At 33.6% G+C, this 25,061-nt stretch overlaps 1 protein-coding gene across 7 annotated transcripts in view; it reads left to right on the top strand.

Moving 5' to 3' along the window:
- The window catches only part of HERC4 (HECT and RLD domain containing E3 ubiquitin protein ligase 4), a 137,251-nt gene that overhangs the window by 15,039 nt on the left and 97,151 nt on the right, over nt 1–25,061 (top strand). For 6 of the 7 annotated variants that reach the window (XR_003905535.1, XM_029931764.1, XM_029931766.1 and 3 more), the window contains 4 exons: nt 13,230–13,389; nt 19,819–19,895; nt 22,765–22,986; nt 24,085–24,176. Coding sequence is in view for 6 of the 7 variants with exons in the window: in XM_029931764.1 (XP_029787624.1) it covers nt 13,230–13,389; nt 19,819–19,895; nt 22,765–22,986; nt 24,085–24,176 (551 nt within the window). In the remaining variant the exon portion in view is untranslated. Of the gene's footprint in view, nt 1–13,229; nt 13,390–18,707; nt 18,975–19,818; nt 19,896–22,764; nt 22,987–24,084; nt 24,177–25,061 lie in introns of those variants that run through there. The other variant, XM_029931768.1, reaches the window with a different exon arrangement.

Genomic DNA, 25,061 nt, shown 5'->3' with positions numbered 1-25,061 from the left:
TTGAGCTGGTTATTTTATTTTTTTATTTTATTTTTTAATGTTTTTTATTTATTTTTGAGAGACAGAGACAGCGTGAGCAGGGGAGGGTCGGAGAGAGAGAGAGACACAAAATCTGAAGCAGGCTCCAGGCTCTGAGCTTAACTGACTGAGCCACCCAGGCGACCCGAGCTGGTTATTTTATTTTATTTTATTTTTTTAAACTTTTTTTAAATGTTTTATTTATTTTTGATACAGAGAGACACACAGCATGAGAGGGGGAAGAACAGAGAGAGAGAAGGAGACACAAGACAGGAAACAGGCTCTAGGCTCTGAGCTAGCTGTTAGCACAGAGCCCGACGCGGGGCTCGAACCCATGAATGTGAGATCTGACCTGAGCCGAAGTTGGAGGCTCAACCCACTGAGCCACTCAGGCGCCCCCCCGAGCTGGTTATTTTAAACTCTCAGACCCTTAGCTTCCTCCTATCTCAAGCTAAAATTCCTTTTTTTTTTTTCTAGTTAGACTATTACTATCTGTGCAAAAACTATGGCAGTAGCTTTCCTACTGATATCCCCTGCTTCAGTCTATCCTTTTTGGTAATTCTGGGTTATTCTTTCTATGGCATATTTCCATTTCTGTCTCTTGAATGTTGCTCAGCTGAAGGATGATCCTATATCACTGTTTTCACTCTTGTAAGAAATAAAATATTTTGTGCAGTATCAAGCACAGTTATGTGGCATTCAATAAATTAGGTTGCATTATTGTCTTCCTATTATATAGAATTATTTGGACAAAAATCTCTTTACCATGTCAGTTCTTAAAGGGTAGAAACCTTTAACGCTTTACCTTCAAAAATTTTTTTTGTTTGTTTTTTATTTATTTTTGATACAGAGAGAGACAGAACATGAGAGGGGGAGGGGCAGAGAGAAGGAGACACAGAACTGGAAACAGGCTCCAGGCTCTGAGCTGGCTGTCAGCACAGAGCCTGACGCGGGGCTCGAACCCACAAGCGTGAGATCTGACCTGAGCCGAAGTCGGAGGCTTAACCGACTGAGCCACCCAGGCGCCCCAACGCTTTACCTTTAATACTATAGTGACAGCACTATGGTACACACAGAAGGAACCCAAGGGATTGTTGAATAAACACATGATCAGTGTATTTTATTGGATGTACCATGGAAGGGAAGAAAATTAGGTTCTTTGAATAAGTTTGATGGCCATCAGTTGTGTTATAACCAAAATTATAAAACTTAAAATTGTGAAAATATACACGTGCATATAGTATGGTAAAGTGTGGCCATAAGAGGAAACAAGAATGAGGCTTGGACGGAGTTTATTATATTCAGGTCCTAGAGAGAGGGGGTCAGATGCCACAAAGCTATATAGCAGGGGATACTAGGGTAGTCAGAAGGCAGAAGACACGAGAATAGGCACATCTTAGATCATGGCCTTTATTGGGGTTTCCTGGGGAAAGGCAAGACTGGGCAGAATAAACAGTTTGGATTGGCTAGTTTGGTTAATTCCTCCAGGCATTTGGCCCCTGGTCCTGGGGTGATTTAGGATGAGGGAGATATTGGCTTGGTGTGTGAGAGTTAGATAAGGAGATAGTTGGTGGTTGGTTTGCATATGAACAGTGTGCTAGTAGGCAAGTTCTTATCTTTAGGAATTAGCTAGTCCTGGGAAGGGCCATTTCTTCTGGGGTCTATAAGCCTTCTGTTCCCCAAATGTCAGTATTAAGAATACAGAAATCAGGAAAATATAGTTAGTGTAATTGGCCCTATGATGAATGGGTGCCCCAATATACCAATGAAGAATCTAAGAAAACACAGATTAAAAACTCTGGTAATATATTCTGAGGGTTCATTCGTTCTTGTTTGTCTTAGAAAGTAAAGCAGCTGTTTGATTGATACTATATTTATGCTGGGGTCTTTATATTTCAACTTCTCCTTTTCTCTTCAAAGCAATTAATTGCAGTGGTTTTCGGATATCCAGAAAGGACTTTTCTAAAGAAAAAAATGTTTTTTTAAAAAACATTTTTTTATGTCTTTTATTTATTTTTGAGAGACAGAGACAGTGCGAGCACGGGAGGGTCACAGAGGAAGACACAGAATCCGAAGCAGGCTCCAGGCTCTGAGCTAGCTGTCAGCACAGAGCCTGAAGCGGGGCCCGAACCCACAGACTGTGAGATCATGACCTGAGCCAAAGCTGGACGCTTAACCGACTGAGCCACCCAGGCACCCCAAGAAAAAATGTTTTAAAGCCCTATGTATTCACAAAATTTAAAATATATTTTGAAAATAAATTATTGAAACATTAATACCTTGCTATTTAAATGTTAAAAGGACAGCAATTCAATAAATAGGGAAATGTTTATATCTTAGTGCCTCTATCTGTGAAGTAGGGATGATGGTACACCTGCCTCATGATGTTATGAGGATTAAATGAGATTAAATAAAGTATTTAACACAGTGCCAGGCACATGATAAGCTCCTTATGTATGTTAACTGTACACCTGTGTGTAATAGAATGCATAAAAGAGATATGAACTTGTAAATATGTCCATCGTAAAGAATTTTGTAATTAGTTATATCTCTAATTTTATGATAATTATTTTTTTTATTGTGAGTGGTCAACCAAGGCATGTAAATAACTTTATGTTAACTTTAGATTTTATCAAGGAACTCAGTAAAATGTTTTGGTGACTATGGGTTGTACCATTTCAAATTCTTATTAGTACTTTTATAGAATAAACATTTTCATTTAACTTTCAGTTTCATTTAACTTTTAGTTTTATTTCTTTAATTCTTGATTTGTTTTATATTTTATTATTTGCATTATACTATATAGTTTAAAAAGTGTCAATAAACAATAACTTCACTTTAAGAAAAGAGAAGTATATGCCTTGTGAAGTAGCCTTTTGGTTATTTTTTCTGTAACAAAGTTAGGAATATGATTACTTAAAGGGAAAAGAAAAGCACTATGAATTTTTATTGATGCTGTTCACTAATTCTGAGTGGATAATGTCTTCATCTTTATTTTTATTTATTTATTTTTTTTTTAAGATTTTTTTTTTAATGTTTTATTTATTTTTGATACAGGAGAGACAAAGCATGAGAGGGGGAGGGTCAGAGAGAGAAGGAGACACAGAACTGGAAGCAGGCTCCAGGATCTGAGCTAGCGGTCAGCACAGAGCCTGACGCGGGGCTCGACCACGACCGTGAGATCTGACCTGAGCCGAAGCCGGAGGCTTAACCGACTGAGCCACCCAGGCGCCCCAATGTCTTCATCTTTAAAAAGTCAGAATCAGGCTCTCTTCCCAGGACTTCCAGCTTCTTTCTCGGAAGAGGCCATTCAGCTGAACTAAAATAAACCCATTAATCAACAAAAAAAAATTTTTAAAGTAAAAAAAAAAAAAAAAGATCATAGGGGTGCCTGGGTGGCTCAGTTGGTTAAGCGTCTGACTTTGGCTCAGGTCATGATGTCTTGGTTTGTGGGTTTGAGCCCTGTGTCGGACTCTGTGTTGACAGCTCAGAGCCTACATGTAGCCTGCCTTGGATTCTGTGTCTTCCTCTCTCTCTGTCACTACCCTGCTTGTGCTCTTTCTCTCTGTCTCAAAAACAAAATTAAAAAAATAAATAAATAAAAAATAAATAAATAAATAACATTAAAAAAATGATTGTGGACTTGGATTATAGTTGGTAATTATACTTTTATACCAGATATGAGTGAACAGTGGTTTTGAAAACTAAATTTTTCTTTGTTTATAGAAATATTGCCTGATATCATAAGTAGGTTTTCAAACTAATCTTTAAAATAATTCTAAGTATAATTATCTATCAGTAATTATATTTAATTGACCTTTATAGCATTTTCTGTAGAAAAATTCATTTGAGTTTTAAATTTGGATGTCAAAAGTTTGTTTCCTCTATTTGTGGCTTATTTAGCTCTTTTACCTGTTCCAGAAAGCCTAAGAAAGATATATATGGGCATTTAACTTATGTATCGTGTTTTAAAGGTAAATAGTACCTGACTATAACTTCTATTCCTTCTATAATTTCTGGCTAGTCTTCCTTAGAGTTTTGATTTTGGGAAACAAAGAACATTTATTTTCTTGAAGTTTAGGGTCATTTATAAGTTGAGGGTTACATATACTTGAAAAAAATCCTTTTATTTTTTTTTCTTATTACCAAAATGATACATGTAATTTTTTTATAGAAATGTGTAATTTAAAAAGTGGAAGCCACTTTACCCTGACATTCTAAAGATGACTATAATTTTTTATATTTTCATATCTTTTATACCTATATAAAAATACATAATTCTATATATAAACAAAAGTTTTGTGATTTTGGTTTTTCATTTAATATATTCGTGTTTCTTCATGTTAGTGTGCATTCTTTTTAATAGAAGGATCAATTTTTTTCTTACAAATTTTTATTTAAATTCTAGTTAGCATGTAACGTAATTTTGGTTGCAGGAGCAGAATTTGTGATTCATCACTTAGCTATATTCTCAGTGTAGAAGCATCAATTTCTATTACATGGATGTTCCATAATTTATTTTTCTGCCTATTATTGGAAATCAGGTTATTTCCTGTTGTTGTTTTCTTCCCAGGTACAAAATGTAATTCAATAAGCATTATTTTGTAATAAATCCCTAAAAGGAAAGTTTCTGCGTCAGTGGCATGCATGTTAAAAATTGAAATATAGAGGCACCTGGGTAGCTCCATTGGTTAAGCATTTAACTTGGGCTTCAGTCATGATCTCACGGTCTGTGGTTTGGGCTCCACATGGGGCTCTGTGCTGACAGCTCAGAGGTTGGAGCCTGCTTCAGATTGTGTCTCCCTCTCTCTCTGCCCTTCCTCTGTTCACACTCTGTCTCTCTCTCAAGAATAAATAAACATAAAAAAGTTAAAAAGAATGAAATATATATTGCCAACTTGCTTTTAATTTGGCTTAGATTTTAAAGATTGTCTAGAAAACTATCTTTTGCCAATCCTTTAAATACTTTTTTCATTTTTTAATCTTTTGATACAGAAATAATGTAATTATAAACTAGAAACTTCCAAATTTTAAAATCAAGTTTATCTGTGATTGAATTATTCAAAATTATTTCTTTCAATGGTTTGCCTATAAAACAGATAAGTATTTTAAACCTAAATATTTATTCAAGTGTATTCATTTGCTAGGGCTGCCATACAAAGTATGACAAACTAGGTGACTTAAGTAACAGAAATGTATTATCTCATAGGTCTATAGGCTAGAAATCCAAATCAAGGTGTCAGCAGGGTTCGTTCCTTCTAAAGGCTTGAAGGTCTCTCTCGTAGCTTCTGGTGGTTTGCTGTCAGTCTTAGGCATTCCTTCATATGGTATTCTTTCTGTGTAATTGTGACCGTACTTTCCCTTTTGAGGATTTAGGATCCTACCCTACTCCTGTATGACCTCATCTTAACTAATTATATCTTCAGTGGCCCTGTTTCCAAGTCACGTCACATTCTGAGGTATTGGGGATTAGAACTTAAACATATGCATTTTGGGGAGAACACAAATTATAACAACAAGATTTTGATATATAGGTGAAAGAGGATACATAGTAATGTTTATATTTTCCTTCAAATTAGCTGTTTTAGAATTTTGAATAAGAAGTAGTTTTTAAGAGATGCTAGTTATGAGTATGTTACTGATGGTGTTTCTGTCGTATGTACTGCCTTAAGATCCAAAAGGCATTTTTTTTTAAGAAGAAAATATATTCTTTACTATTAGTTTTTTTTTGTTTACAAGATTCTCAGAGCATATTATTGATTATTATCAGGTTTAAATCCTGGTTAGCAAAGATTCCTAATAGGCCATCTTGTGTATTTTGTGATTGGTTGTCTAAGAAGAAGTGTGTATGTGTGTTGTTATTAAGTCAACCTAGGTCATAGTCAGTTAATACTCATGAGGCATTTTATGATCATTCCTGAACGTGTACATATGCATTGCTGCAAAATGGTTGGGTCTCCTGATGTGTGCAGTTGACATTCAGCAAAGCAGTGCTCTGCTGCCTTGTTTCAACTCTCATACTGTAAACAAGTATCCTTTTGCAGTATATTTAGTACCACATTTTTTTACATTTTTATACTTTTGTTGGTCATTTAACTATTTAAAATGGCCTCTGAGCATAATACTGAAGTGCTGTCTAGTGTTCCTAAGCACAAGAAGGCTATGATATACCGTATTAGATAATACATTGAGGCGTGAGTTAGAGTGCTGTTGGCTGTGAATCCAGGGTTAGTAAGTCAACAGTGTATGTTATAAGATGTCTTTAGGCAGAAACACATAATAAAACAAGGTTATGTGTTGATCAGTTTATAAAAATGTGATCAGAGCTTTTTAGGAGCCTAATCCTGTATTTTCCCTAGGGGTAGTGTTTCCTATTTGAATAAGTATTCGTGGTGCCATTACAGAACAACTATTGCCAGTAACGAGAACTGATTGTATTCTTAAGTGGACTAAAATAAAGATGGTAAGAGGAACAATGATGGGGTTTCCTAGAAGGATGGTGCAGTGAAATCCTTAGTATTTAACACACGTTTTTTTCATACAATGTGCAGAATTTTGCACCAGCTTTTAAGCAGAGCTAAAAGAACTCTGGAGTCCCATCTTTATAGTTTTTATTTTTCTTTTTGTAGCTTTCATTGATTACAGATACAAAATTGAGAATGCAGAATTTTTCATTTTCTGTTCATAATGACAGAAAATTGACAGGGGAAGATGTTCCACAAGTATTAGGCAAATCAGAAGGTGAATGTAGGTATCATCACTGAACGATGATAATGCAGTTGTGCAAGTGAACTCTTATACAGTGAGTCTGGAGATGATATTCTATGTGAATTTTTGCAAACTCAAAAATTGATGAGTATTTAAGTCTAAAAATGACTATTTGCACATATGGAGCAAAGATAATGGTCTTTTCTGCCTTACTAAAATGATGCACTATTAGTTTTCAAAAATACTGCAATTTTAACAATGTAACTATAAGAAGAACCAGAAGTAATGATGACCTGGCACCTATTAGAACTGTATTTAGAATATATCTATTAGTATTTACAGGATGGATATGTTATGTGCCTCTAGTTCTTTATCTTTTCTGTTTTTGCTCCTGAGAAGTATATTATTTCTTTTCCAAGACAATCTCCACCACTTATGTTTTCTTTGCCTTTTTGTGCTTCCCCAAACTAAATGTTTTCATGAGCCGTAAATGCTAATATGAACAGGGTTACTTTTCTGAAACTTTTTATGTGAGCATTTTGAAGCATAAAATAGGTGGAAAGAATAACATAATGATTAACAGCATTTACCACCATGTTTTGTCTGTGTTACATATTTTTAAAGAAATAACTTATTTTCTGAGCTATAATTGACTATAATGGTCATGTGCTGTTATTAAAACTCTTCCATCAAGTTTAGCATCACATGTTCATAATTCCATTGTAGTCCTACTTTATCAAAGGAATCAACTATTCAGTGGGCTTGCTTGGGAAGTTTTGTTTTTGTTTTTTTGCGTCTTTCTTCCTTGTATATTCATACTCTAGTTGAAGTGAATTTAATCCCTACTTACTCCTCCTTTTCTGTGTTAACTTAGCCTTGAAAAGCGAATGTAACTTGGTGATTAAAACTTAATAGCACAATACCTGGTACACAGTAAATAATAAATGTTAGCTGTTGGGTTTGGTATGAATTTATTTTCTCACACACAGTGGCATCATTGAAATTTTAGGCTTCGAGTGGAAAAAAAAGTTTTTTTTTTGGCTAGGTTCATTTATTCTTCATTCAATCTTGCTTATCATTGACTCTTGATTTGAGCATTCAGCCATGTAATTTCATTAAGTGTGAAATGTCTCAGTATGCTATTGATCTGAGTTTCTAGCAGACTAGGGGTGGGGGTGTGGTTGAGACTATTCATTTTGATGAGCCATTGGGAAAAACTAAGTATTTTAAAAAATTTGTACAGAGAGGCTAGAGTTTTGTGTATTTGTTGTCTGAGAAGCCTGTATTTAATGCTATTCCTAGGACATATTACTGTGTTATTAGCTTCTTTAATAATATATTTCTGAAGCAGTTATCCATTCTCAGAATAAGTATCTCAGTAATTTGATGGCATGAAAATTCTGAAAGAACCAAGATTAATTGTCTTGAGTTTTTAGTGTGTAGAAAAAAATTAAAGAGTTTAGGTCAGTTTTAAAATGAAAACATTGATTTCAGTACATGGCTGTAACTATTCTCTCTTATGTTCTATTTAATTTGTAAAGTTAAATTTTATTTTTTGTTTGGAATCGACTAATCACATGGTTCAAAAATCAAGGTTATATAAATAGGCATTGAGAAATTTTGTCGTCACACCTGACTGCTGTATTTCCCCCTCTGCATCGCCTAAATAAGTTTATTAGTTTTTTTGTGTGTCTTTTTAGAGTTTCTTTATGTAGATATAAGCAGGTATGAATATATGTTCTTATTCTTACCTCTGACCCAAAAGTATCAAATCATAGTATTCCACAGCTTGATATTGTTTTCTCTTTGCTGATATACTCTTGAGGTCTTTCTATATCGGTATGTAGTCTCCTCATTATTATTATTATTATTATTATTATTACTGTTTTTTGTTGTTTTATTTGTAGAGCATAGTATTACAGTGTGTAGATGGAATCCTTTATCGATGGATACTTAGAATACTGCCAGTCTTATTATATACAGTGCTACAAATATATATAAATATATGTGTTCTCACACATATCTGTATGCTATCATCCTGGGTTCTCCAGCTAGAGCCTATTTAGACAAAAGACAGATTGACAAGAGAAAAACAAAACAAGTTTATTAATACATGTATTAATCTTACATATGGGATCACTCAGTGATGAGTAACTTAAGGTTGATAGAACATGGGCTTACATAGTATCTTAAGAAAAGAACAGTAAATTTATAGAGAAGTAACAACAAAAATGACTGAGTTTCTGGGGTGGCAAATTGTGGTAAGATAAATAGATGGGCGGATAAATGGAAGATAAGGACTAGTTAGGAAAGTTTGTTATGTAGACTTTCCTGGTGCCATCTCTGAACTGAAAGGTTTATAAAGAGTTGTCTCTGATGATTAACTTTTGTCCTTCTTGGTAGAGAGGGAAGGTGTGGGTACCTTTATAAATTTATATCCTGCTTTTAGACATATGAGGGGAGGGCAGAGAGCTTTTCTTTTGTCTAGTTCTTCTTAATGTCCTTGAGCTCAAAATAATCCTGTACCAAAATGGCGTATTCTGTTACCCTTCAGTACTTAGGTGTATCCTGGAAATGCATATTTCCAGAAGGTAATGCATATGTTTTGTTAGGTATTGCCGCATTAATCTTCATAAAGGTGGTTCTGTTTTGTACTTATCAATATATGAAAGTGCTTATTTTTCCCCTAACAGACTGTTACAAACTTAAGAATTTTTGTGAATAATTATGTGTGAGTTTTATTATAAACATTTTTAAATTGATAAACTTTCAGTGTGGTTTTAAGTTCACAGCAAAATTGAGCAAAAAGTAGAGCCACACAACCACAGTCTCCTCCACTATCCACAGGCTATACAACAGTGTACATTTATCACCTTTAATGAACCTACATTGATATCATCCGAAGTCCATGGTTTCATTAGGGTTTACTCTTTGTGTTTCATGACAATCTATGCATAATGACATGTAGTATTGTATAGAATAGTAATGGTACATCATACACGCTACTTTTATTTACTGCCCTAAAAGTACTCTATGCTCTGCTTATTTATCTCTCCCTGCCCCCAACCTCCAGCAACCACTAACGTTTTTACTGTCTCCAAAGTTTTGCCTTTTCCAGAAGGTTATGTATTTGGAATCATACATGTATTTGGAACCAATTGTAACCTTTTCAGATTGGTTTCATTTACTTAGTAATATACGTTTAAGTTTCTTCCATGTCTTTCTATGATTTGATAGCTTATTAATTCTTTTTATTGCTGAATAATATTTGATTTTCTGGATATACCACAGTTTATTCACCAATTACAGGACATTTTGATTGCTTCCAAGTTTTAGCAATTATGAATAAAGATTCTGTAAACATCTATGTATAAGATTTTTGTGTTAACCTAAGTTTTCAGATCCTTTGGATGAATATCAAGGAGTGTGATTGCTGGATTATGTAAGAGTATGCTTTGTAAGAAACTGCCAACCTGTCTTCCAAAGTGACTGTATCTAAAGTGCCCACCAGCAATGAATGAGAGGTTGTGTTGCTCTCTGTCCTCTCCAGCGTTTGATGTTGGTATTTTGGATTTGGGCCATTTTACTAGATGTATAGTCATCTCATTTAATTTTTATTTTTATTTTTTATTTTTTTTAATGCTTTTTATTTATTTTTGAGAGACAGAGAGAGAGAGTGCGATCAGGGGAGGGTCAGAGAGAGAGGGAGACACAGAATCTGAAGCAGGCTCCAGGCTCTGAGCTAGGTGTCAGCATAGAGCTGACGCGGGGCTTGAACCCATGAACTGTGAGATCATGATCTGAGCCGAAGCTGGATGCTTAACCAGCTGAGCCACCCAGCTACCCCGTCGTCGTGTCTCATTTTAATTTGCAATTCCCCGATGACATAAAATGCAGGACATCCTTTCATAGGCTTACTTGCCATCTGTATATCTTCCTTGGTGAGGTATCTGTTAAGTTCTTTTGCCCATTTTTTAACTGAATTTTTTTAATTGTTGAGTTTTAGGAGTCTTTTACATATTTTGAATAAGTCATTTATTGGATGTACTTTTTGCAGATATTTTCTCCCATTCTGTGGGAAAATGTAAACATTTATGCTTGTAGGTTAACCCATATGGAAAACCACAAAATTATAAGTGTATATAGTTTTATAAATTTTCTTTTTTTATTAAAATTTTTTTTAATGTTTTATTTATTTTTGAGAGAGAAAGAGAGAGAGACAGCGTGAGCAGAGGAGGGTCAGAGAGACAGGGAGATACAGACTTCAAAGACAGGCTCCAGGCTCTGAGCTAGCTGTCAGCACAGAGCCTGATGTGGAGTTTGAACTCACAAACCATGTGATCATGACCTGAGCAGACGTTGGACGTTTAACCGATTAAGCCACACAAGTGCCCCATAAATTTTCTAAGTGAACATATTACTGGCTTCTCAGTGTTGTTTGGATTTGCATTTCTCTCACCAGTGTAGTTGAGCATCTTTTCAATGATTATGGGACATTTCTGTTTCTTTTTCTGTGAACTGTCAGTTGACATCTTTTGTCCATTTTTCACTGAATTACTGGTCTTCTCTCTCCCCCCCCCACTAAGTTTTTAAAAATTGGGGAGATAGTTCTTTGGAGTATGAATAAGATGTTTCCCTATTTTTATTAGTCTTTTCACTTTGCTTTTAGTTTGTTTTGCTATAAGAATTTTCTCAAATGGCTACATGGAATCTCTACTTTTTCCTCAGCTCAGGATTTAGTGTTAAAAGTTACTGTCTTCCAGAATTCTTCCTAGTATCTTCTAAGGCTTTAATAAGTGTCTCAGGTTCCCATGGTGGCTTTTGTATATCTTTATCTTAGAATTTAATCACAATCCTTATCTGTTTTTCTGTAGATAGTAAAATCTGTTTTAATTTCCTTGTGTCTCCAGTGTTTGGAGCATAAGAGGTATACATACAGTAAACACTAGTGTTTCGTATGAATAACTGTATCTTCTTTGTTTCTTGGGTTTTGATGCCTTTGATTATACAGCCATTGTTGTCTACTTAGTACTCTTCATTTGCTATTAAGCCAACGGGTCTTATTCATTTGTCTTGTCATCTTCTCATTTTCTGCTCTTTACTGTATTTCCTTTGAGGATTGTCTTGGAGAGACATTGACTTATTTCTTGGGTGTTTGTAAAAGAGAAAAGATCTTTTGAGTGTTTAACTTCTTTCTTCATAATTAAGATTTAGGATAATTGATATAAGCAAATGATGTCATACCTGGAAGTCCTTTTCTTGAATTTTTTTTGGGGGGGGTGGTAGACAGTGTGTTATATTTTGTTCTTTTTGTTTGTTTTATATTTTCCTACAATATAATTCCATAAAAATGTATATACAAAATATATACAAAAAGCAAAAGGTTAGTATAATGAACTCCTACATGCTATTCACCAGCTTCACAAGTTATTAACTCAGTATTTTAAGGTAAGTACTTTAAATAACATATCATTAGAACTATAAAGATTCTAGAGGCGATAGAGGGCTTATCTCCCACCCCAAAATGGCAGAGTAGTAATCCAGATACAATCTGAATTTCTCTAAACATAGGAATTTAAACATTCTTGGTGCAATTAGTTTCTTTATTGAATAGTTGCATTTGTACACTGAGCTAAAGTGTGCTTCAGAAGAAACCCTGATTGGTTCAGTTAACAACTCTTCAACATGAAGTTTTAGATTTATTGAAGACAGAAATTATATCTTTCTTAATAAGCTAAAAAAAAAAAAGACTCATTTTAAATGACATCTTAAAAACACGTGTAATAGTACTAGTGAAAAACTGGTAGACACTACACATCCTAAGGAGACTAAGGAAACAATTTCACTTTCTTTACTGGTTTGTCAGTGGCTACTGACAATCTTATGAAGGACCAATATTTTAAATTAGTTTCTGGTTTAAAACCTGAACACATTTTAACCACATATGGATTTTTATATCTTTGATGTTAAAATGGCAGTCCATAAACTGAAACCTATTTGTTATGGGTACATTGCCTTTCCAGGCCCTCCTCAGCATTTCCAGTAGATGCGTTATTTATGAGATCTGTAAAGAATGTGCTTTTCTGTCAGAAATTGCCAATTCAGATTATTCTGTTAATTTCAGAATCAGTCCATAGCAGTGTATGTCAATTATGATTTATTATTAAGTCCAAGATAGTTTAAATGATTCCCTTTTCAGTTGTTATTGGCAATGGCTTTAAATGAAGAATAACTTCCTGAGAGTAATGTTATAAACCTTAAACTTGTTCCCCAAAATGTTCAAGTCACTTAGTATTTTGAATTGCTTATACCCTAGGATGTATATCTGTATTTACCTCAGTGAGAATTTTATGTGGTACATACTTGTTAAAATTTTCAGAATAACTAGTGTTATACTTAGTCTGTATCATTATCTTAAGCTTTTTTGTACAAGATGAAGATTGTTTTATTCTCATTGGTGGTTCAAAACTAGAATGTAATATATCTCTTCTTGATTTCTATAGAGCAGGTTGTTGCCCTGGATGCCCAAAATATCGTAGCTGTTTCATGTGGAGAAGCTCATACATTAGCACTGAATGACAAAGGCCAGGTGTATGCTTGGGGTCTCGATTCTGATGGACAGCTTGGCCTGCTAGGATCAGAGGAATGTATCAGAGTACCCAGGTAACAAAGGTGACCAAAAAGAGGTCTTTAACAATCTTTTATAATAAATGTGTTATGTAAATTATTCTGCTTACTGTGGGTATGTAAGAGTTGACATCTATTTATTTCTCCCTTCGAGTTCTTAAGGAGTTTACTAGGTAGGTTCTTGCCTGTAATTTGGGCTAATGCTATTTTTTTAACATTATTTCCCTTTATGCTTGTAAAGCAAAGAGATAGGGAATATGTACTTTATTATAAACATTTTCTTACTAAAATTTTTAAGTGATTTAGGCTAATTGAAACTATGATTGTACTATCTTGAGTACTCCAGCTATTGAAATATTTATTAAATATTGGTTGGTGGCTTGTTTCTTTATCTTGTTCTTTTTAGTCTTTATTGGTTTTTTTGAATATAGAAGTCCCACATGCTTAGTATAAAAAGAATTCAGTCACTTTCCACTTCTTTACAAAACAGTGGCTACAATTTATGTTAACCACTAATTCATCATAGAATTATTTCAAAATTAAAAATTAAATGCCTCATTAATGTATTCTTAGAGATTTACATAGGGCATAGCCATTGTTTTAATATTAAAAATTGTCACAGCATGAACATATTTAGGTAAAAATGCAGAGATTTAAAGAAAGTATGCAGTTTGTTTTCAATACATAAGTAATACATTAACTCACGCTTTGTTTTTTAAATTATACAAATTCTTGCTTCCTTAAACTCTTGTTCTTTCTTCCTAGTCATAGTTATAGGGACAAAAGAGAACTCTCCAGAGAAACAAGGTATTAAACTAATTTTAGATTTATTCTAGGTAGCATTATATTGCACACATTTAGATATTTTGTTTATCAGTTTCATATTGATAATGTTTGTTTTGGTTTAAGAAGTAGGATATAACTTACTAGGATAAGAATATGGAACACGGGAACTAATAATATATTTCAGAACAGAAACTTATTGTTAGAAATGAGTTTGTTTTTTAAGTAGGAAAGGTAGCTCGTTTCTTCAGTAAGCTGATAATCCCTCATGTGTGTATGTTTATTGAAAAACTTAAAAGTATTTATTTGTTTGTTTTAATTTATTAAAAGTGGTTTTGTTTTGATTTGTTTTGGTTTTTAACATTTTATAATTGTTCTAGTAGTGAACTGCACTTTGAGACTTTTGGATACGTATTTTCTTGATTAATGTTTTAATTAAGTTCCACAAAACTCCCCAGATTTCTTCCCCTTTATTATTCTTCTCCTCCTCCTCCCCCTCTTCCTCCTCCTCTTTCCTCTCTACCTCCTCCCTCTCCCCTCCCCCTCCTCCCCCCTCCTCCCCCTTTTCCCCACTTCCCTCCTCATTTGTTTATTTTTGAGAGAGAGAGGGAGGGAGGGACATAGAGAGAGGGAGACACTGAATCTGAAGCAGTCCGGGCTCTGAGCTGTCAGTACAGAGCCGAGGCTGGGCTTGAACTCACAAACCACAGGCTGGGAGCTCTGAAGTCTGATGCTTAAACCACTGAGCTACCCAGGCGCCCTTCTGTTTTTTTTTCTGTTTTAACAATTAATAACAAACACAACTCTCATTATGCTTTTAATATCTCATCTCTTTTTTTTTTTTTTCAAAGCCAAAAAGCAAGGGTCGTTTATTGCAGGTTCGAACCCGGGCCTCTGCTCACTCCAAGCTGGTGGAACGGAGAGAGCCAGAGAGCCGCTTTTAATATCTCTTAATGATAGTGCTCTTCAGAGAAAGTATTTTTTTCTTAAGCTAAGTAAATTGAATTATTTTAGTCATTTCAATTTAGATTTATTTCAGAAAATGGCAATTTGCAACCAAATGGCTATTAGTTATGTAATAATACAAAGCATTCATAGAAACATAGTGATCTCACATTTGTCATATCCTCTACTGGTTTTATTTCCTCCCACAAATAATTGTTGTAGAATGGGATTTTAATTTAATTAAGATTTTAAGTTGTGTGTATTTAGGATTGAAAAGGTACTTACATGTTTGATTTTCTAAGTTGTGTGTATTTAGGATTGAAAAGGTACTTACATGTTTGATTTCCTAAGTCTTGATTCTCAAGACCTTATCCAAGCTTTCTAATCTTTTATACTTACTGGTTTCTTAAAACCATACTTAAGTTTTTGTTGCTGTTCACTTCTAGTAGAGGGGATTTCAGTCTTTAAGCCGTAGATTCTTATTAAATGGAAAGAGAGGTAATTAAGTAGAGAATTTTATTGTATGAGTTTATTTGAACAATGCCCTATAATAAATAATGTTTTTGTGACTTTATTATTTTATGAACCTGGATAGGGACCTGAAAGAGATCTTTTGTGAGTTTTTTGGTTTAAACTTGTATGTTTTTATATTTGTTAAATATGTATATTAACTTTAAGCTCTGTGTTAAGGCATTTTTCCTGTTCAGCCTACTCAGTTTTCAATAGACTGATCTGATTTGTTATATACATAGTTTTACTGATATTTTGATGTGTTAATGGGCAGTTTAGTATTTCATTATGTTTTGTTTTGAGGCAAATCATGCTCAGAGGCTGTTTGTTTGCCAGCAATCTATTTAAGGCAGGTTTATTGCGGGGATTATGCAAGCCAGTAGGATATGGGATAATGTCTCTTATTAAGCCAGTAAATAAATAACATACTCCAAACCAGTGATAGGTAAATCACACTATTGTTTCAAGCAAGAGGAGATGATCATAACAAAGATCAAATTTAGCTGAGATAAACCTTCATATGACTTGGTACTAGGGAGAAATGGTTTAGCCAACTGAGACCTGATGTCCTCCTGCTAGCACAAATATAAAAGTCCTCTGTTTTAGAGCACGTCGCTAGGGAAGGATGTACCTAGCAAGTATTGATGGGTCAGGGGATCTTTTTCTCAGGGCTACTGCTTGGTTTTTTACCACTGAGGGTTAAAAAAGTCTCCTTTACTATGAGGATGCCTGGGTGGCTCAGTCAGTTAAGCATCTGGCTCTTGGTTTCAGCTCAGGTCATGATCTCTCAGTTCATGGGCTCTGCACTGACAGTGTTGAATTTGCTTGGGATTCTTTCTTTCCCTTCCTCTCCCTCCTTCTTCCTCTCTCAGTGCTCCTCCCCTGCTTATCTTCTCTCTGTCTCTCTCTCTTTCAAAAGAAACTTAAAGTCTCATTTACTATGGCTGGAGCTAATTGACCTAAGATTCTTGGAGAACTGCTTAGGTCAGCAAAGAATAGCCTTACCAAAGACCTAAGACTCTGCAGTAATCCTCACAAACTCTCAGTCTTTATAGTCTAAATACTATATATATATATACATGTATATAAACTAAATGCTATAATTTTTCTTGATGTGTTTTTATTGTTAAGCCCCCAGTGGGGCTGGCCCTTCAGCAGCTAAGCAACTGAGTTCATCCATAGCAGATGAGATGATGACACCCTGACACAACTTTCTTCATCTTTATATCACAACTCTACACTTAAGAACAGTTTCATTTTTGTCATAAATAGGTTTGAAATCAAATCAGTATATGACATAGTAGAAAGACATTTTTGTGAAAGACTGCCAGTGATTTTTTTTTAAATTTTGATACCAAAATTTTATTTTATTTTATTATTTTATTTTTTCTGGGAGCCAAATCATTTTTAGATGCAAGGCCTTTTCTGTATGCTTAGAGGTATCAGCCAGTTTCATAAATTTCTCATTCATTTTGAATAAAACATATATAGAAGATCGGAGAAAACTCAACTGGATATAAATAGATTTTAAAAAATTATTAGTGTTTATAATTGTTATAAGAATGATCAGAAAAGTCTCTTCACATTAGGCTGTACTTCCTTGAGAGCAAAATCCATTTTTATGCCAGTAGATAAGAATATTTAAATTAAAGCTACACTTTAAAATGAAAGAAGAGATACCATACGTTTTCACTCATAGGTCTAACAGGAGAAACTTAACAGAGGAAAGGGGGGAAAAAGAATCAGGGAGAGGGAGGGAGGCTAATCATGAGAGACTCTTGAATACTGAAAACAAACTGAGGGCTGAAGGGGGAGGGGAAGAGGGGAAGGAGGTGATGGTCATGGAGGAGGGGACTTGTGGGGAAGAGCACTAGATATTATATGGAAACCAACTTGACAATAAACTATATTAAAAAAATAAAATGAAAGAAGAGTGTAAGATTATTAATAGATTACATTTGAAATTTTTACTACTTTAATGATCTTTTCCTACTTCTAATTTTATTTTGTTTTGAAATTACTGCTTTTTGGGGAAAGACTGAAATTATTCAATACCAATGCTGGTCTCTGCTTTCTGCCTAGTTATTTTTTTTATGTAGGATATATGTTATACCTTTAATTAAAAAAAAGTTAATCCTAATTTTACTATATGTTAGTTTGGTATAAGTGGAAATACGTATTTTTCCATACAATCCTTAGAAACATAATTGTTGGCCATAAAGTTGTACTTTAATTTTAAAAGTTCTGTTTCTTGGACATATGCAATAAAAAGTATGACAGGGTGGTATAATTTGATCCTTGTGAAAACAGCTATTTCTGGATAATAGAAACTAATTAAAGATGTTTGACTTACCAGTTTCTAAAATTTATATTCTTGATTTCACTCAATTTTAGAAAGTTCTCAAACTGATGAACCTTGAGATCATGACCTGAGCTGAAGTCAGATGTTTAACTGAGTCACCCAGGTGCCCCATAAACAATAATGCCACTGTAGATTATCTTTCCTTGTTACTGTTGCAGACATGGTTAAAAAAAAATTAGCATTTATGTTGTATTCCAAGCCTTATGATAATTTTGGAAACGTGGAAGTCACCAAGTGTAAATTGCTGTTCAAATTTAGAAGTTTTGGGGCAGACTTTATGAATGGTTTAATACAACAGTCTTAAAGACTTTGCAAACTCACTTATCTTTTAACAGTGTATTCATTACACACTTTTTGCCAGGTACTGTGGTAAGCCTGGGAATTCTATGGATATAAGACACATAATCTGCCTTTGCAGAGCTTATTGTTTAGCAGAGTACACAAGTAATAATTAAATGAATAAGTACACTAGTGATTAACAGTGATAAATGCTGTGAAGGAAGAAAACATTAAGATGCTATGAAAGTATAATATTGAAGTGTTTTATTTGGACTTGATACCTGGAACAGATTTTTAAAAACCATTAATACAGTGTAAAAAATACTTAATATGTTCACTGGTCAGTGTATCATGTGTCTGATATACATAAATAGTAAAAGTAAATGTTTAACAACTTCACAGTTACACAAATTATTTATTTTTTTATTCCTGTTTTTTCATTGCTAGTGTTTGATTTTGCTATTTGCAGAAAAATGCCATTTTGGTGCATTTGAAAATCTGAAGGTGCATTGGATCCTGCTAATTTATTGGATTATGCTAACTCATAGCAGTGCCACCCTCAGGTTTGGTAGTTAAGAACATAAATCCACTAAATAAAAATATTTTTAGTACAACAGTATGGAATTAGAGTAACTCTCCTTTTTCCTGCTCAAAATTTGATTTGCTGAAGCTGCCTCCCGAAAATCATGGGTATCGACACTCTGGTCAGAACTTGCTCCGGACTCTCATATGGCAGAATCAGGTCAGGTGACAGTATCAGGTAAAAGGAAATAAGAAACAGATTATGTTTTTTCCCCCCTTTTTATCTTGAAAACATTTATTCAGGAAAACAGAATGAAGGGGAAATGCATAAAAAACACCTGCAATGATTGATGCAAAGTTACTTGATTTTTGTATTGCTTTAAAAATTAGCCTTTTGAATTATGTTACAGTTAAGGAAAAATCAGAAACTTGGATGAGGGGGTAGAAACTATAAAAATATAAGGAAAAAGTGCAAGATGGTAGAAATATGACTGAACATATCAGTGATCATAATAAACATGACTTGAAAAATTTCTCTAATAAAGAATTGTTTAACATCACTGATTAGATGCAGAGGTAAAGGATAGTTCAAAAGGAATAAGTTTCATAATTTGTGAATTGGTAGCACCACATGATAGGAATCTCTGTTGATTCTTAAGGAGCCTTATAGAGAACATGTATTAAATGAAACCAAACACCAATTTTAGACAAATTAAATTAGTTAATTGTACATTTGTTTTACAAATACATTGCCAGGTTTCACACTTTAAGCTGAAGATTTTTTTTTAAATTTTGATAAAACATCTGAATTAGTTTTAACTTTGCTTAATACTTTTTTCAAAGTGTTTTCTTGTTACATCTCTTAATTTTTTCACATTAGATTTTGTTTACTGATGTTAGCATAAATAGTTGGGTAAATTGAATTTGTATAAAAAATAGCATGAAATATTAGTTCAGTAGGAAACTACTTGCACATAGTAGGCTATAAATGGCATTAATAAATAGTATTCATGATCCATTTATTAAGTGGAATTAACTGATTTGATCTCTTTTTTATTTTCTAGAAATATTAAAAGTTTGTCAGATATCCAGATAGTACAGATTGCTTGCGGTTACTATCATTCACTTGCACTTTCTAAAGGTAAGTATTGTTTTTATTTTCTTGCCCTTTTACAGTTTTATTACTTGGTACTTGAGCAGAAAGTCCTCCAACTTTGTTCTTGTTAAAGATTGTCCTGGTTCTCTTTGATCTTTTTCATATCCATATACATTTTAGAATTAGCTTGCCAGTCTTCACAGACACACAAATTCTGGGATTTTGATTGATATTAAATTGTTTCTGTAAATCAATTTTAGGAAAATCTTTATAATATTGATTCTAATTCTTGAACATGTTATATCCTTCCTTTCAATCTGCTTTTAATTTTTCTTAGTAGTATTTTGTTGTTTTTTTTGTGGAGAGGTTTTATACATCTTTTATTAGATATTTCCATAGATATTTGATATTTTTATTGTGAACAGTATTATTTCTAAATTGTTATTGTTAGTATATAGACATGAAGTTGATTTTTGTGTCTACTTGTTCTCTAATCTGCTAAATGCTAAGCCTTCATAGATGGGGAAGGATAACTTGTTCAGTCTCATTCAGGATCTCAGACTTCTTAGGAATAAAAACAAGGAAGGCTAAGCATCCTCTTAGCTTTGTTTGCATTTGTTTCTTATACACTTAATTTCTTCATATATCAGTTAAGGATTGTTGGATGGGTTGCTATGTTGGTCTTTACCATTTAAAGCATGAGTTCCAGTGGCTTCATTATTATTATTTTTTAATTCATTAAATGTCTGTGAGGCCTGTGAATGCAGCACTAGGCTAGAGCTGTGGGGAAATACAAGTAAGATAATACAGTTAATGACAGGGTAGGGTGGCAGAGGGAGGAGCCAAAGTGACAAGCAGAGAGAATTACTTTAGGGACCATAGCATGTAGTGGAGGGGGCAGGTATACAAATAAATCACCAGTTTGAGGAAGAAAAGAAACCATACTATTTTGGTCAAGGTCAAAGTAAAATACTATGGGGATGAAGAAAAAAGAGTAATTTGTTCAAATCAATAAAATTATTAACAAGAGGGACTTGGTATTTGATACAGTATTAAAAGATGAATAAAATTTATTCAGAATTAGAAAAATGTTGAGAAGTAGCTAGTGGAAGTGTTGAGCATTGGTTAAAGTTGATAGTACTAGTAAAGGCATAAAATCAAGAAAAGTATTTCGTGTATTTGAATATCAGCATATAGTTTTATGTGGGTATTGTGAGAACATGGGAGATCTACTGTGATACTTCAGTTGAGGTAATGTATTGCAAAGGCCTTAAATGCCAATATTAAGGCATGTGCATTTCTGTAGGCATTAGAGAAGCTGTCATCTCTGTATTCTTTGTTGTTACTTTGTCAGCCCTTCCTTTGATATTTTGGTAGGTAGTTCCAAAATGTATTTAACCCCAAACACTTTAATGATAAGGAGAGGCTGTTTTCTGCCTTGACTTGCAGGGGTTCATTTCCTTGTTCAGCTTCATGCTTTAGCAGTATTTTACTCATGTAATGATTTTTTTTTTGACCACTCAGTATAAACTAGGCACTCTAGAGTGTACAGTATGTAACGGTAAACAGTACACTACTAGCTGCTACTTAATGGTAAGTCATATTCATATAATATAATTTTGTACTATGACAAAGGACTGTAAAGAAAAAAGTTTAGGATATTTAAAACATGTAGCAGGGGACTAAACTTAATCTGGCCACCAGGGAAACCTGCCTCCTTCTGGGAGAGAGTAGAAGTGAACTAGACAAAGATGAGGGGAAGGTCTACACAGAGGGAACTGCAAGTGATGAGAAGTGAGCATTGGAGAATGTAAAGGAAGGCAAGTGTCACTATAATAGAGTGAGTGAGGGAAGAGATTGATAGGAAATGAGCTTAGAAACAGTTAATGTAGCACATTACTTTTAACTTGTTAAGAGTGCTTATTCCAGTACCAGTGGGATATCTACATTTTAATAATACCTCTATGTATATATACAGATGTCTGCTAGTATGTGTATGGAATATTTCTGAAAGTACATACCAATAAGAGTGGTTGTCTCTTGGGAGAGGACCCAGGGTCCAATTTTAGAGGGAAGCTTACTTTTAAGTGTGTGCTATTTTGTAGTTTGAATTTTAAAAACAATAATTAGTGCCACTTATTTAATAAGGATAAATAAAAAGAGGTCTGAAGTTGCAAAATAGGGTGCAGCTGGGGGAGCAAAAGTGATGCATAGAGAGAATCAGGTGAGATGGTGAGGGATGGATCTATATGCCATTTTTCTTTAGCAGGAAAACTGTATTATGTGGTGATATATGATAGATTGATACTAATCTGTGTATAATTAAGAGGAGAAAAGAGTTAAGGATGACTCCCTATGTTTATATGTTGTGCTACTGAGGCAGTTTTCATATCATTTATTGAGATGGAGAACACCAGAAATAGGTCCAGATATGGGAGGTGGGGTGGGGTCAAATTGTTTGGAACACCCTGAGCTGGAGGCGCCTGTGTAATCCAAGTGTAGGTATCATATAAGCAATTGGATACATGGGTTTATTGCTTATACGAAAGGTCTGGTCTAGTGATAACATTTTGAGTGTGATCAGCATATAATAACTGAAGGTTTGAGCTGGTCGAGTGTCTCTTGGGTAAACCAAAGAATAAAAGTGAGACTTGAGAAATATTAAAATAAGAGATAGTTCTATGTTAAGGAATAAGGAAATGAGACTATCCTCAGTTATGTGACTTATTCATTAGTAAAAGTGTAACAATGCAGAATGTTCTCATATGTTTCCATATAAGAAGTAAACTTAATAAAGGGGAATATGTATTTCCATTTGATGAGACAAAGGATGTCTCAAAATAACTGATAATCTTCAAATGAAATTTTTGTGGGTGTGAGAAAAATAGTTAATTTTATAATTTCTCTTTTACAGCAAGTGAAGTCTTCTGTTGGGGACAAAATAAATATGGCCAGTTGGGTTTAGGCATTGACTGTAAAAAGCAAACCTCACCACAGCTGATTAAGTCTTTGCTTGGAATCCCTTTCATGCAAGTTGCAGCGGGAGGAGCCCATAGTTTTGTACTCACCCTTTCTGGAGCTATTTTTGGATGGGGACGCAACAAATTTGGTCAACTAGGTCTTAATGATGAAAATGGTAGGTTCTCATTATTTATAGATAAATGTACTTTAAAAGAGATGATCTTTTGAGATGGATCAATAATTCTAAATGTCAGGAAGAAAGGTACCCAAATCTTCCTGATACGGAGAAGGGAATGAAAGGTTTATTTAAAAGTTTCACTTGTTAATATTTTTAAGGGATTATGGGAAGGCCAGAAAATACCATTTTGTCGCAAAATAAACTCTAGAAAGTATATCTGGATAAAAATCTTTGTTTTTAAATGTTCATTAAAAGAAAGTTGTGAAAAACATTACTGCAAATTGGAAATCACATTATTGGCCATCATTGCTAGAAAGAAGTTGTAAAGTTATTCTTGAAAGTAACATGAAGTGTTAATCTATTTGAGGTTTTCAAGGAAAAATTTAAGTAATTTGAGTCATTAAATATTTATCTTGTGCTTCACTTTTAACATGGAACTAGAGTCTTGAAAGTAAACAATTTGAATTTTTAATTTTATAATTGTTAAAATTGTAATTACTTGAAACAAGCCAGGATCCTGAAACTGAGTTTTCGTAACTGCATTAGTTAAATGCCAGTATTTGAAATACAAAAACGAATTTTATCAAGTTCAACATAATTGTCATGATTTAAGTGGACAAAAGTGAGTTGTTGGTCTAGTAACAATTGGTAATGATAAGCAAATAATACTCAGAATTTTAAAATATTTTATTCTGCATAAGAAAATTTGTCAGATTAGGACGTATTTCTTATCTGTTACCAAATAGCAGAAAGCATAATTTTCATGCAGTTAAATAGAATCCTGTGAGCTTAATTATCAGGTGAATATGAAGAATGATGTATGTATAGTAGAAACATAGCTTTGAAATGTCTTGATTTCTAGTCCTGGGTAGATTGATGTGAGGGCAGTTTAACACTTATTCTTTAAAACCCTCCTTTATCATAGCACCATAAATAGAAAGATCTGGGAACCCAGTTAATTTGGCTTGTACTACAAAATCATTGACTTAACATTATTTGTCACTGTCTCCTGAGCTTGGGAAACTGTAAAGAAAACACATTGTGGAAGAGTTTTAATTTAAAAATACTGTTAATATCTCTTGTTGGAATTTTCAGATAGGTATGTTCCTAATTTACTAAAGTCACTAAGAACTCAGAAAATAGTTTATATTTGTTGTGGAGAAGATCATACTGCTGCACTAACCAAGGTATTGTACTCCCATAAAACTTCTTTATTATTATTCATGGTAGTACTTTTGTAATTAGTGAATCTTTTCACGATATTTACTTTAAAACAGGAGTGTTAATTGATCTCTAAGAAATAATTTATCTTGAAAGAAAACATTAAATTATTACTTGCTAAAAACAACTTAATTTTCAGCTTTGTTTTAGGTTATGAAATGTGAATTATCTATTAAATGCAGTGATAATACATTTTGCTGAATTTCTCAAGTTGCATGTGAAATACTGCTTTAGGAATATTTTGAATGAAAAAAATGCCCTTTTAGTTTGTCATACTTGCCATCCTATGTATATCAATCCCATTTATATTGTGTAACTGCCTCATTTTAATTTAACTCCCATTGGGCTTATGAGTACCGTATAACAGATAATAGGAGAATGAATCTATTCACAGGCCAAGAATTATGTAATTATAATAAGCTTTCATTACAGTCTCATTAATGGTTTTAATTCTGTCTTTTTTTGGGTATGTGCCATTTCATTATCATTACTGTGTAGGAAAATGAAAATAAAAACATTAAATTGAACTTTACCAGGAATATTATTGGCACATTTTTTATTGGCTGAATTGGAAATTAATGTGTTTGCTTTATCTTCATTTTGAATAGTAGATAAAGTTGCAAAAAAAATTAACTTGTAATTAGACTTCTGCACACATAAAATTCTACACACCCACATTGGGAATTTTTTTTTTTGGATAGACTTTTTCTTAGTTATCATTATAGTGTATTTGATACTTTAAAAATATGACTAATTATAAAAGTTGATTAAAACTTTTTATATTACTGTAATTGCCTTTTAGTAAGGAAATTTTACCTATCTGCCAATCTTATTATTGTATTTTATTGATT

This window comes from Suricata suricatta, chromosome 2 (assembly GCF_006229205.1).
Source record: "Suricata suricatta isolate VVHF042 chromosome 2, meerkat_22Aug2017_6uvM2_HiC, whole genome shotgun sequence".
Taxonomy (NCBI): domain Eukaryota; kingdom Metazoa; phylum Chordata; class Mammalia; order Carnivora; family Herpestidae; genus Suricata; species Suricata suricatta.
Note: the sequence above shows the minus strand (reverse complement) of the source record. Positions and strands in the feature narration are given on the sequence as shown.